Source organism: Oryctolagus cuniculus, chromosome 18 (assembly GCF_964237555.1).
Source record: "Oryctolagus cuniculus chromosome 18, mOryCun1.1, whole genome shotgun sequence".
Taxonomy (NCBI): Eukaryota; Metazoa; Chordata; class Mammalia; order Lagomorpha; family Leporidae; genus Oryctolagus; species Oryctolagus cuniculus.
Window position 1 is genome coordinate 51,115,823 of NC_091449.1, and position 12,737 is coordinate 51,128,559.

The 12,737-nt window shown below is 55.7% G+C and overlaps 1 protein-coding gene across 4 annotated transcripts; it reads left to right on the top strand.

The window, feature by feature from the left end:
• The first annotated feature begins 1,446 nt into the window (after positions 1 to 1,446).
• Positions 1,447 to 12,685, top strand: EDC4 (enhancer of mRNA decapping 4). 4 transcript variants are annotated; one of them, XM_017342306.3, is made up of 29 exons: positions 1,447 to 1,735; positions 4,348 to 4,504; positions 4,833 to 4,944; positions 5,245 to 5,344; positions 5,595 to 5,784; positions 5,868 to 6,015; positions 6,102 to 6,206; positions 6,519 to 6,628; positions 6,712 to 6,795; positions 6,888 to 6,983; positions 7,079 to 7,181; positions 7,276 to 7,456; positions 7,551 to 7,623; positions 7,730 to 7,821; positions 7,900 to 8,087; positions 8,163 to 8,293; positions 8,386 to 8,539; positions 8,834 to 9,267; positions 9,345 to 9,449; positions 9,532 to 9,684; positions 9,766 to 9,802; positions 9,921 to 10,098; positions 10,212 to 10,367; positions 10,466 to 10,581; positions 10,677 to 10,842; positions 10,925 to 11,111; positions 11,204 to 11,423; positions 11,783 to 11,946; positions 12,071 to 12,685. In XM_017342306.3, exons 1-29 carry the CDS (start codon positions 1,654 to 1,656, stop codon positions 12,327 to 12,329), a joined length of 4,281 nt encoding a protein of 1,426 aa, XP_017197795.2. In that variant the 5' UTR covers positions 1,447 to 1,653; the 3' UTR covers positions 12,330 to 12,685. The 4 variants fall into 4 exon arrangements, with proteins under 4 accessions (XP_017197795.2, XP_002711670.2, XP_017197794.2 ...); XM_002711624.5 differs by having other exon boundaries at positions 12,137 to 12,685; XM_017342305.2 differs by having other exon boundaries at positions 1,449 to 1,735; positions 7,888 to 8,087.
• The last annotated feature ends 52 nt before the right edge of the window (positions 12,686 to 12,737 follow it).

Here is a 12,737-nt window from a genome sequence, read left to right on the forward strand (position 1 = left end):
CTGAAGCCTCTGCAGGCAGTTCTGCCACCTCCTGTGGCCCCTGTCCTTTGTAGGTTGAGGACTCTAGTTTGTAAGAGATAACCCTGAATCCTGCTGAAACCACAGAGGACGTGGCAAAAATGGCCCATCAAATTCAGGTCCTATGGGCTAATATCTTATCAAGATCAAGGAAGGGACCTGCTGTGTTCCCCAAAAGGATCATGATCACATCCAGGATACCCCACATCCCCCAACCCAAGCAAAGGGCAGCTCAGATCGTGTGCTACCTGTGTCCAGAACAGCCAGCCTCCGTTGTACTCAGAGGCAGGCCCCATTGGGTTGGAGTAGAGATACGGAGCTATGGAAGACAATCTGAGTGTGAGGGTCTCATGCTCTCACCCCTCAGACCTCTGCAGGGAGTTTCCAGGCCTCCTCCTAGTCCCTCCTGATCTTACACACACACACACACACACACACACACTCCACATCGTCTTCAAATTCCAGAAGTCTTAACTATTAGGGCAATTTCTGCTTCTCAGTTTTGGGGACAGAGGCCTTGCCCAGTGCAAATGTAGCCTTGAGACCTCTGAATGGTATAAACCTAAGGGCAAAATAGCAACTGCAGGCCGGAACCCAACCTAGGATTTGGGCTAATGCCCTGAAAGGGTCTTAGGCTCAGTGAGGGCACCATAGCCAAGCTTGACCTGCGAATGGATACCCTTCATCTCCACTGTGGGTGGAAGCTAAGGACTCCCTCAGATGCCACAGTTTGCCTGGCTGCACTGGGCACAGGGCTGGATAATGTGCTGTCTGCGGAGACAGCGTATCTGGGAGATTTCAGTGGGACTGGATCTCTAAGCTGCCGTGTATGTGGGGGTGGGGGAGAGGTAGAAGCTTGCTACCTCTTAAACCACCCTGTATAAAATCTGCAATACAGCTTCTTCCATGTACCTGTGCCTGAATTGTCTGCAATAAAGAGGTGTTTGTAAACTGTGGTTTCTTTCTTCCTCCTTGAGTGCCAGCTGGGACCAGGGCCGGCTTGGGGACACAGGAATGATTGTGATCATTGTTAGTGGGGTTGTCACCCATGTCTTTGTAGTTCCTGAGCTTTATGGCTTTGCAGGTCCCCTCAGACTAGACTATCCCCACCCATTTCCCAAAGGCAACTAAGGCTCCTGCCAGTTCAGCGAATTCCTGAGAGACTGAGGGACCACAGCCTGGGCGGCCAACATGTAGGATCTCTGTTGTAGGATCGTCATCAGTTACATTTTCGGAGTGAGCATAGACCAGGCGAGATTCCTGAAACGAGTAGGTTTAGGGTGTCCCAGTACGTGGACATTCACCCTGTGGAACTTCCCTGACCCTACCGGCACAGAGACTGCTGTGAGCCCAGGCAAGCTCCGGAAAGCCGAGGTATTCGTCACCAGCCCGGAACCTTTGTTCTCTAGTTCTTTCAGGTTCCGGGAGCGGAGCTTCGCGGGGGCCGGAAGTGGAGGCGGTTGGTGGGGTTGGTGGAGCTGAGGACGCAGCGCGGGCGGCAGTTTGCTAGCTGCGGGTGGACGGAGTAGTGACCTGCGTCCGGGTGTCTGGCCCCTGCGAGGCTGGGCGAGACTGGGCTGTGCGCGGCCGCGGTGGAACGAACGTCGTGCGGGTGGGGCGCCCGCGGCTGGGCCCATGGCCTCCTGCGCGAGCATCGACATCGAGGACGCCACGCAGCACCTGCGGGACATCCTCAAGCTGGACCGGCCCGCGGCGGGTGAGCGGGGATAGCGGGTGTGGGCCCTCAGCGAACAAGCAAAAGGGATGCGTGGGTCTGAACCGCTCTTAGGGCCCGCAAGTCCCTAAGGACTACGTCTGTATTCTCCCGACCGGTGAGGGCGTATGGGAGTCGGAGCCTTGGATCCCTGAGCTTACCCCGCGGTAGGCGCAGACCCCTGAGTGTGACTCTCCCCATCCCCGCGCCAGGCCATTCTTCACCTTCAGCGTTTCGGCTGAAGGTGAAGTCCCCCTCTCTGAATCCACTGGACGCCTCTGGTTTCCTGGCCTCAAGATCTGTTCCTGGAGCTGTCTCAGTGCTCTTCCTCTTTGACACGGGTTCAGCACCTGCAGGGCTCCCGCTCTGTATACCGAGTTCTGGACCTGGATTTAAGCGTTGTGCTGGAGGGATGCTGGTCCCCCTCTGCACCTTGCCTTTCCCTCTGGAATGCAGAACCCAGGCCTGTTGGGAAACTGAGTTCCAGAAGAAAGGTGGCCAGCCCCAGGTCCCATCTGTCTGAGTTGGAGGCAGCTGCGCTGATCGGGTTAGGCTATAGCATCCACAAGCTCTAATGTGTTCCCATTCATTCAGATTTTACTCGGGCTCTTAGTGAATCTCAGAACTGCTTTTGACCTCAAAGAGCCTTCAGGACACAGAGAGCTAAGGATTGTGATCTAATGTTGTCGTGGAAAGAGAAGTGTTTTGATGCTTTGGTGGGAATAGGTTTGAATGGGAGCTGGAGATTGCAGAGCACAGCACTGACAGAGGAGATTGTGTAAGCTGGGTCTTGAGTGTCAGGAAACGCACCCAAGACAACTACATAGAAACCTCCTATTTATTGCAAAAAGGAAATAGCCCATGTGAAGGCACTCAAGTTCTCTGACAGGCTCAGGGATCTGTAAAAAGCTGTGATGGTTCAAGGATTGACTGGTGATGGTGGGGTGGGTGTGCAGTGGCCTCAGCTGAGAACTGATGTTTCCTCAGACCTAGTTCTTCCACCTGCTGGAAGGTTCCGCCCGACCGCTTCAGGCACCGATGCTCACTCTGAGTGGATTTAGCTTACCCAGACTGCCTGTGAAAATCTACCTGCTCTCTTAGACCACTGGGCTCTTTGCCCCAAGCCTGGAGTGTGTGCACCCCTTCTTGGGAGCTTGGCTTGGGGCGTTCGTGCTAATGGGCTGCTGAGCAGACTAGACTCCGCAGAGGTTCAGTAGAGCCTGGCATGGCCAACTGTGTGCAGCCTGGGCCTGCTGTTTGCTTATCCTCATGGTAGGCTGCATGGAAGGGAGAGTGGCCGGCTTATGCCTGAGCAGCTAAGGTGGCTCGCATTGATTTGCACTTCGTTTCACTGTTGGAAGCTCTTGATTGTCTCCTCTTGTTGTAGGACCTCAACCTGTTTTGTGACTGGAAACTTGCCACATTCCTAAATGTGGAGCCATAGTTTCCTTGCCACTTGGAAATTTAAGCAATAATGTCTGAGCCTATGAGAGTGTTTGAGACCCAGCTGATGCCAACAACTGAACTGCTGTCTCCCCTGACTCCACACCCACCTCACTGTTTCTCTTCTCTGTATCTAGCTCCTTCGAGTCTGTTCCTTCTGCCTTTCCTGCCTGAGGTAGCCTCTTCTGAGCTTTTTCTGTGTGGGCAGGGCCTCTTCCTTTCATATCCCCACATCCGATCAGTGTCCTTCTCTGCCTTGGGTACTCATCTCCTCTCCAAACCCTGCCACTATCTTGGTCTAGGCCCTGTTGTCAGTAAATTCTCAACTGTTTTGTATGCTTCCTTAGAGCAGTCAGCCCACTGGCAACAGCTGACCCTGCCACTTTCCCCTTTAAAACTCTTTTGTGGCTCTCATAGCTCACAGGGAGAGTCTGGGTACCCCAACATCATACTTGAGGCCTCTGCAGCCTTGTTTCTCCTCTGTCCTCCTCATGTTTGTGTTCTGGCCACAGTGGCTATGGTGGTGCCTTCTCTGTGAAGTCTTTCCTAACTCTTGCCATTCCCTTCCTCAAGTACACAGAGTTCGATGTGCTAATTGGCCTCAGAGGGTCCTTGAAGATTTGTTCACTTCCTGCAGGTAGAAGAGCCTCACGCTCAGCCTTGTCCTGGTATACATTAGTTTATTGGACAAGAGATGAACAAAGGGCTCTCTTTCCCATGAAAATGCCTTGCTTTGGATCTGGCGTTGTGGCATAGCAGGTACAGCCATTGCCTGCAATGCCAGCAGCTCATGTGGGCGCTGGTTTGAGTCCTTGCTGCTCTACTTTTGATCCAGGTCCATGTTAACACACCTGGGAAAGCAGCAGAAGGTGGCCCAAGTAGTGGGCCCCTGCACCTACATTGGAGACCTGGAAGAAGCTCCTGGCACCTGGCTTTGGCCTGGCTCAGCCCTGGCCATTGTAGCCATTTGGAGAGTCAAGCAGCAGATGGAAGATCTCTCTCTAGCTCTCCCTCTCTCTCTGTAACGCTGACTTTCAAATAAATAAAATCTTAAAAGATAGAGAAACAAAAATGCCTTGCTCAGCTGAGGGTTCATGGTTCTGGAAAGAAGCTCTGAAGGGGCTAGCGGGCAAGTGGAGCAACCTTGTCAGGGTGGCCCTCTCTGTCCTCAGGCCCCAGTGTGGACAGCCAGCGGCCATCCAACGCCTATAATGGGGACCTCAATGGGCTCCTGGTCCCAGACCCTCTCTGCTCAGGTGATGGTACTGCAACAGCCAAGCCTGGTGTCCGGACCATGCCACCTATTAACCTGCAGGAGAAACAGGTCATGTGAGTAGCCTGAGAGGTGGCATTGGTGGTGAGGGTGTCTTTGGGGCATCTGCTAACTGAAGGCATGAGATGGAGAGGCAGGAGGGATAAGCAGCTTCGGCTTATCCCTCCTGGGGGTCGGGGGTGAGGACGAGATCAAGGGCTTGGCCCGGACACCTGGTTTAGGGTGAAAGTAAGCTCATCCTCAAGGAAGGAGGTGAGCAAGGGGAACTGAGCACTTGGGATTATACCTGCCTTCACTGGGGTGGCTGTGTCCTTTTCTCCTCCCAACCCTGCCCTTTGAACCTTTGGGTGAACAAGAGACAAGGGTTGTGCACCCCTCTCCCAGCTGCCTCTCAGGAGATGACAGCTCTACCTGCATTGGGATTTTGGCCAAGGAGGTGGAGATTGTGGCCAGCAGTGACTCTAGTATTTCGAGCAAGGCACGGGGGAGCAACAAGGTAGGTACCAAGATTTCATGGTATTCTGTGTAACACCTAGGGGCACATCCATCCTCTCTTTTCTCCCCCATGCTGCCAGTTCTCATGAGGACCACCTTGAAAAATAGGTAGTATGCCCCAGTTTCAGGAAGCCAGGGTTGGCTGCCTAGATTCTGTGGGAATCTGTTCTCAGGATTTGGATGGCATGGATTGCACCGGTAGCCTCTCTCATCCCTAAGGTTGCTGGGACCCCCCTCTCAGCCCCAGGGGAAGCTGCCCCAGCCCTCAGCTTCTATGACCTCCCTCATTCTGGTTTCTCAGGTGAAAATCCAGCCTGTTGCCAAATACGACTGGGAGCAGAAGTACTACTATGGCAACCTGATTGCTGTGTCTAACTCCTTCTTGGCCTACGCCATTCGGGGTGAGTAGGGGTAGAGCAGAGAAGAGTTCTGCCTGAAACCCAGAGATCCAGAACCAGTGTCAGCCCAATCAGACCTTAGGGGCGCAAAAGAAGGCTTGTCCGTGCTGCCCAGGCCTTGGAAAGCCGGGTGGGGAAACCCAAGCCTGAGATGACAGTGGTGGCTTTGGCGGTGACGGTGATGCAGGCAAGGGTCGGGCTTCTCTCAGCTGCCTGGATACTCACTCATTACCCACTGCTGTCCTAATTGCAGCTGCCAACAATGGCTCCGCGATGGTGCGGGTGATCAGTGTCAGCACTTCAGAGCGGACTCTGCTGAAGGGCTTCACAGGCAGCGTGGCTGACCTGGCCTTCGCACACCTCAACTCTCCACAGCTGGCCTGCCTGGATGAGGCAGGCAACCTGTTCGTGTGGCGCTTGGCTCTGGTTAATGGCAAAATTCAGTATCCATTTTTGGGCATGGGGTTGTGGGGGCTTTCAGACACACATCATCATCTACCTATCTAGCCCTTAACTCCCTGCTCAGAGAAGAGATCTTGGTCCATATCCAGCAGCCAGAGGGCACGCCACTGAACCACTTCCGCAGGATCATCTGGTGCCCCTTCATCCCAGAGGAGAGTGAGGACTGCTGTGAGGAAAGCAGCCCTACTGTGGCCCTGCTGCATGAAGACCGGGTGAGAGAACTGGGCACAGTGGGGGAGGCAACAAAGCAGCCATATTGAAGGCATAGGCTGAGCACTCACCTCCCCGTATACTCCAGGCTGAGGTGTGGGACCTAGACATGCTCCGCTCCAACCATAGCACCTGGCCCGTGGATGTCAGCCACATCAAGCAGGGCTTCATTGTGGTAAAAGGCCACAGCACGGTATGTCTGCAACTGACCATCTTCCCTGCCCCACATCTGTTCCCTGTGTCCACAGCTGCCCAGGCAGCTTGACTAGCACTCCACCCATGGAGACTGAGCTCAAAACAGCCGTCACCTGTGGAGCTTACTCCTAACCTAGCTGTGCCCTGCAGGTCTGGTCTTTTCTAAAGCACCACCCCCCTCATTTCAGTCAGCCACACAATTGTACGGGTCCACTGTGGGTCAGCCCAGCTCACTACTGCCCTCACCTGGAAAGAGCTCATTCCTACCTGTAGTAAGATGGCAAAGCAAAACTCTTTGGGTTTTTCCCAGTGCCTAAGTGAAGGTGCCCTCTCCCCTGATGGAACTGTCCTGGCTACTGCGAGCCATGATGGCTATGTCAAGTTCTGGCAGATCTACATTGAGGGGCAGGATGAGCCAAGGTAAGGCCAGGCTTAAGGGACCAGAACCCCCTGAGGTAGGAGAGCCAGTCGCTCACTCAAGTCCCTCATCTGCCTGCATACAGGTGCCTGCATGAGTGGAAGCCTCATGATGGGCGGCCTCTCTCCTGTCTCCTGTTTTGTGACAACCATAAGAAACAGGACCCTGAGTGAGTGAGTGGGCAGGCAGGTGGGCAGTGGACTGAACAGGGGCTCCTAGCAGGGTGCACAGGCAGCCACTCAGTGCCTTGCTGCTTTGCAGGGTCCCATTCTGGAGGTTCCTCATTACTGGCGCTGACCAGAATCGGGAGTTGAAGATGTGGTGCACAGTGTCCTGGACCTGCCTGCAGACGATTCGGTGAGTAGGTGCTGGGTGCTGGGCATGGGCCTAAAGGTTGGGGATGTGGCCTCTTTGAACACCCATTCTCATTTACTTGCTCTGCGGCTCCCTAGCTTCTCCCCAGATATCTTCAGCTCAGTGAGTGTGCCCCCCAGCCTCAAGGTTTGCCTAGACCTTTCAGCAGAATACCTGATTCTCAGCGATGTGCAACGAAAGGTAGGCTGCCATGGGGGCACTCGGGGCAGGGTGTGTGGCATGTCTGCAGCCCTCACAGCCTCTGAGCTCACCTAGGAACATGCCACCTGTGCAGGTCCTCTATGTGATGGAGCTGCTGCAGAACCAGGAAGAGGGCCGTGCCTGCTTCAGTTCCATCTCGGAGTTCCTCCTGACCCACCCAGTGCTGAGCTTTGGGATCCAGGTTGTGAGTCGCTGCCGGCTGCGGCACACTGAAGTGCTGCCTGCCGAGGAGGAGAATGACAGTCTGGGGGCTGGTGAGCTGCCTTGAGGTCAGGGCTGTATGTTGGTGTGTGGGGGTCCAAGGCACAGGGAAGGTCAGGGGCTGAAGCACCCATGCTGTCCTTTCAGATGGTACTCAGGGAGCTGGTGCCATGGAGTCTGCAGCTGGTGTGCTCATCAAGCTCTTTTGTGTGCATACTAAGTAAGCATGTTGGGAGACCCCTCAGCACCTTACCTGGGTCCCTCCCTGCTCCTTACTCACCCTGGCCCATTTGAGCACTCTTGTTTTCCCTCTTCTCTTCCTGCAGGGCACTGCAAGATGTGCAGATCCGCTTCCAGCCACAGCTGAACCCTGATGTGGTAGCTCCACTCCCCACCCACACATCCCATGAGGACTTTGGTGAGCGAAGGGTGAAAGGGAAGCCAGTTGGATTCACTGGGGCCAGAGATCTGACTCACATGTTAGCTTTCCCCACAGCATTTGGAGAGTCTCGATCTGAACTAGGCTCTGAAGGCCTGGGATCTGCCTCTCCTGGCTCCCAGCCTGACCTGCGACGCATTGTAGAGCTGCCTGCACCTGCTGACTTCCTCAGTCTGAGCAGTGAGACCAAACCCAAGTTAATGACACCTGATGCCTTCATGACGCCCACTGCCTCCCTACAGCAGGTACTTCCCCAGGGTAGGGGGACCTGGGAGTGCCCCACCCACAGGCCACAGCCCTTACTCTTTACATCTCCCCAGATCACTGCATCCCCTAGCAGCAGCAGCAGCAGCAGCAGCAGTAGCAGCAGCAGTAGCAGTAGCAGCAGCAGCTCTCTTACAGCTGTGTCTGCTATGAGCAGCACTTCAGCTGTGGAGCCCTCCTTGCCAAGGTGAGGCGAGGGTCAGACATGGAGTATGGGAGGGTCTGGTTTCAAGTAATGCCAAGCTTTGGCTGCTCATACCTCAGCCTTCCTGCCACCAGGCCACCCGAGGAGCTGACCTTGAGCCCCAAGTTGCAGCTGGACGGCAGTCTGACAGTGAGTGGCAGCAGCAGCCTTCAGGCAAGCCCACGCAGCCTCCTGCCTGGCCTACTCCCAGGCCCAGCCGACAAATTGACTCCCAAAGGGCCTGGGCAGGTGTGTGTGTGTGTGTGAAGTACAAGGTAGCAAGTAGATGGCAGCAGGAAAGGTTGGCAGTCGTCTGCTCCCATACACCCTTTCTGCTGGCCCTGCTCTGCTCCACTGCTTCCTGTTTCTCCTGAGGTCATGTCGACCTCCCCATCCCTCCCTCCTTTCCTGGGCTGTGGTGCTGTTTTTGACCTATACCCCGCTTCACCGCTGTCTCTCGCCAGTACTAATACCAGTGTCTTAGATCTGTGCTTTGCCACTCCCCGGTCCATCACTTAATCCCCCATCTTTGGCCCACCTCAGGTACCTCCTGCTGCCTCTGCACTGTCCTTGGAGCTGCAGGAAGTAGAACCTCTAGGACTACCCCAGGCCTCCCCCAGCCGTACCCGTTCCCCTGATGTTATCTCTTCGGCTTCCACTGCCCTGTCCCAGGACATCCCTGAGATTGCGTCTGAGGCCCTGTCCCGTGGCTTTGGCTCCTCTGCCCCTGAGGGCCTTGAGCCAGACAGTATGGCCTCAGCTGCCTCAGCACTACACCTGCTATCCCCACGGCCCCGTCCAGGGCCCGAGCTTGGCCCCCAGCTTGGCCTAGATGGAGGCCCTGGGGACGGAGATCGGCATAGTACCCCTTCCCTCCTGGAGGCAGCCTTGACCCAGGAGGCTGTGACTCCTGATAGTCAGGTCTGGCCTACGGCGCCTGATATTACTCGTGAGACCTGTCCCACTCTGGCAGAGAGGTGAGGAGCTTAAAAGGGGAGAAGTGGTGGGAAGGGCTTCCTATAGTGATTCACTGCTAAGTTGGACTTTCCTCCAGCCCCAGGAACGGCCTCCAGGAAAAGCACAAGAGCCTGGCCTTCCACCGACCACCTTATCACCTGCTGCAGCAACATGATAGCCAGGACACTAGTGCTGAGCAAAGGTGGGCACCACCCCACACCATTCCCCTCATAGGGGAGGGCAACGGGTGGTCAGATACTCAGCCCTCCCTCTGCCTCCCACAGTGACCATGATGATGAGGTGGCCAGCCTTGCTTCTGCCTCAGGAGGCTTTGGCACCAAAGTTCCCCCTCCTCGGCTGCCTGTCAAGGACTGGAAAACCAAGGGATCTCCTCGGGCTTCACCCAAGCTCAAGCGGAAAAGCAAGAAGGATGATGGGTAAGGGGGATCCTGGGACCAAGGAAAGGGATGGTCTCCTGGCTACCAGACATGGCCTGAGGTGCTTCTCACCTATGGCAGGAATTCAGCCGTGGGATCCCGGCTTACAGAGCACCAGGTAAGAACAAGCACGCCTTCCTTCTCATGGGACCCCATCCTGTAAGTGTGGGAAAGGACTTTGGGGCATTCCCTGGTCTGTGTGGTGTCTGGTGTGTGACTGTCAGTACTGCTGGCAGGTGGCAGAGCCCCCTGAGGACTGGCCAGCATTAATTTGGCAACAGCAGAGAGAGCTGGCAGAGCTGCGGCACAACCAAGAAGAACTGCTGCAGCGCCTGTGTACCCAGCTCGAAGGCCTGCAGAGCACGGTCACAGGCCATGTGGAACGAGCACTAGAGACTCGGCATGAACAGGAACGTATCCTTGAGGGTCGTAGCACAGTCCAGCATAGCACAGAAGTAGAGGCAGCATCCTTGGCCCAGGAAGGGGTATGGCAGCTGTTCCAGACCTGTTCCTTAGCTGCAGTGCAGAGCGGCGGCTGGAGCGGGCACTGGCTGAGGGGCAGCAGCGGGGTGGGCAGCTGCAGGAGCAGCTGACCCAGCAGCTTTCCCAGGCACTGTCTTCAGCTGTGGCTGGGCGGCTGGAGCGCAGCATTCGGGATGAAATCAAGAAGACGGTTCCTCCGTGTGAGTTCTGTGTGAAGACTTGCTTTGGGTGGGCCAGGTGGGGGTGGGTGTGCTTGTCAAATTTCCTTCCCTGACTCTACCTGCCCCTTGCTCCTCAGGTGTCTCCAGGAGTCTGGAGCCCGTGGCAGGTCAACTGAGTAACTCAGTGGCTACCAAGCTCACAGCTGTGGAGGGCAGCATGAAAGAGAACATCTCTAAACTGCTCAAGTCCAAGGTGATACAGGACCTAAGATGGTAGGGGGTGAGGTGTTGGTGGGCTTAGGCCAAGGTGGGCTCAGGGTTTCAACTCAGCCCCTCCCTCCGCATTAGAACTTGACAGATGCCATTGCCCGAGCAGCTGCAGACACATTACAGGGGCCAATGCAGGCTGCTTACCGTGAAGCCTTCCAGAGTGTGGTGCTGCCTGCCTTTGAGAAGAGCTGCCAGGCCATGTTCCAGCAGATCAATGATAGCTTCCGGCTGGGCACACAGGAATGTGAGTGGGGTCATATGCCCCGGCGTGGGCGGGGCTGTCCTCTCTTACCAGTCTTGTCACAGTCCCTGCGGTTACCCTTCAGACTTGCAGCAGCTAGAAAGTCACATGAAGAGCCGGAAAGCACGGGAACAGGAAGCTCGGGAACCTGTGCTGGCTCAGCTGCGGGGCCTGGTCAGCACGCTGCAAAGTGCCACTGAGCAGATGGCGGCCACTGTGTCCAGCAGCGTTCGGGCTGAGGTGCAGCACCAACTGCACGTGGCTGTGGGCAGGTGTGTGAGTGGGGCATTAGCCGAGGTAGTGGGTTTGGGGAGGCTCACATTGGGCGCCCTGTCCACCTTATCGGTGTTGCTTTCATTTGCAGCCTGCAGGAGTCAATTTTAGCACAGGTACAACGTATCGTTAAAGGTGAGGTGAGCGTGGCACTCAAGGAGCAGCAGGCTGCTGTCACCTCCAGCATCATGCAGGCCATGCGCTCAGCTGCTGGCACACCTGTCCCCTCTGCCCATCTCGACTGCCAGGCCCAGCAAGCCCATATCCTGCAGCTGCTGCAGCAGGGCCACCTCAATCAGGCCTTCCAGCAGGTACAACAGTTATTTGGTCTGGGTAGGGGTCAGGTGAATCCTAAGCAGGCCCATACAACATACCTTTCATACCTTCCACCAGGCACTGGGCCATTCTGCCCCAGTGGAGTACTCTTGGCTTTTCTTGGCTTTCAGACCATCTCCCTTGTCTGGATCCCTTTCTCCCCACCTCAGCCCACCTTTTTTCACAACAGCCCTTCTCAGGAAAGCTTTCCTGGTCTAGGATAACAGTACAGCCCTAGAGTACTCTGTATCACTCAGCACCTCAAGGTGTGGTAATCCTCCCCTGAGCCACACAGTACAAACAGGTGTTCCATCCTGATAGGAACTAGAAACGCTGTTGTCCTGTTCTCCGCCAGGCTCTGACAGCTGCTGACCTGAACCTGGTGCTGTATGTGTGTGAAACTGTGGACCCAGCCCAGGTTTTTGGGCAACCACCCTGCCCACTCTCCCAGCCCGTGCTCCTTTCCCTCATCCAGCAGCTGGCATCAGACCTTGGCACTCGAACTGACCTCAAGCTCAGGTGAGTTACAGACTAGGAGACAAGCTGTGGTTGGAGGGCAGGGAGGGAGCAGTTTCCCAGCCTAATTTTCTCCCCCATCCTCTGCCCCAGCCCATCTGAGGCTTGGTTTCCCTCTGTGCTTCAGTGCCACCAGAGGGCGCTCCCATCTGCAGGCACCCACCTGTAGTCTGTCCTTTCCCCTCATCCTCAGCTACCTGGAAGAGGCTGTGATGCACCTGGACCACAGTGATCCCATCACTCGAGACCACATGGGCTCCGTTATGGCCCAGGTGCGCCAGAAGCTCTTCCAGTTCCTGCAGGTTGAGCCACACAACTCACTTGGCAAAGCGGCCCGGCGTCTCAGCCTCATGCTGCACGGCCTTGTGACCCCGAGCCTCCCTTAGCAGCTAAGCCCGCCTTGTCCGGGGGTGGTTGGCACTGAAGGCTGATACACAGGCTTAGGCCAAGGCGGGTCATTGTCTGCCATTTACCTGCTGAGGCCCCCAACTCTGCAATGTTTCGGAGTGGAGGGGGCAGGGACAACTGGCCGTGGCCTACAGACTGTGGTAGCCATCAGGTTTCGGCTGGGCCCAGGGCAGGTACTGTGCCTTCTTGGGTTCTGCCGTACCTGGAGCATGACCCTGAGATTGTGACACCATTTGAGTTGAATTTTCCATGTTCTTTTTACCTCTGATTTGGATCTTTTTGTTTTTGAAAAACATTGAGAAATTCAATTAAATGCTTTTGGAATAAAATGGAATATGTGTGTGTGTGTTTGGTGTGACTCCGATAACTGCCCTCTCTGTTCCCTG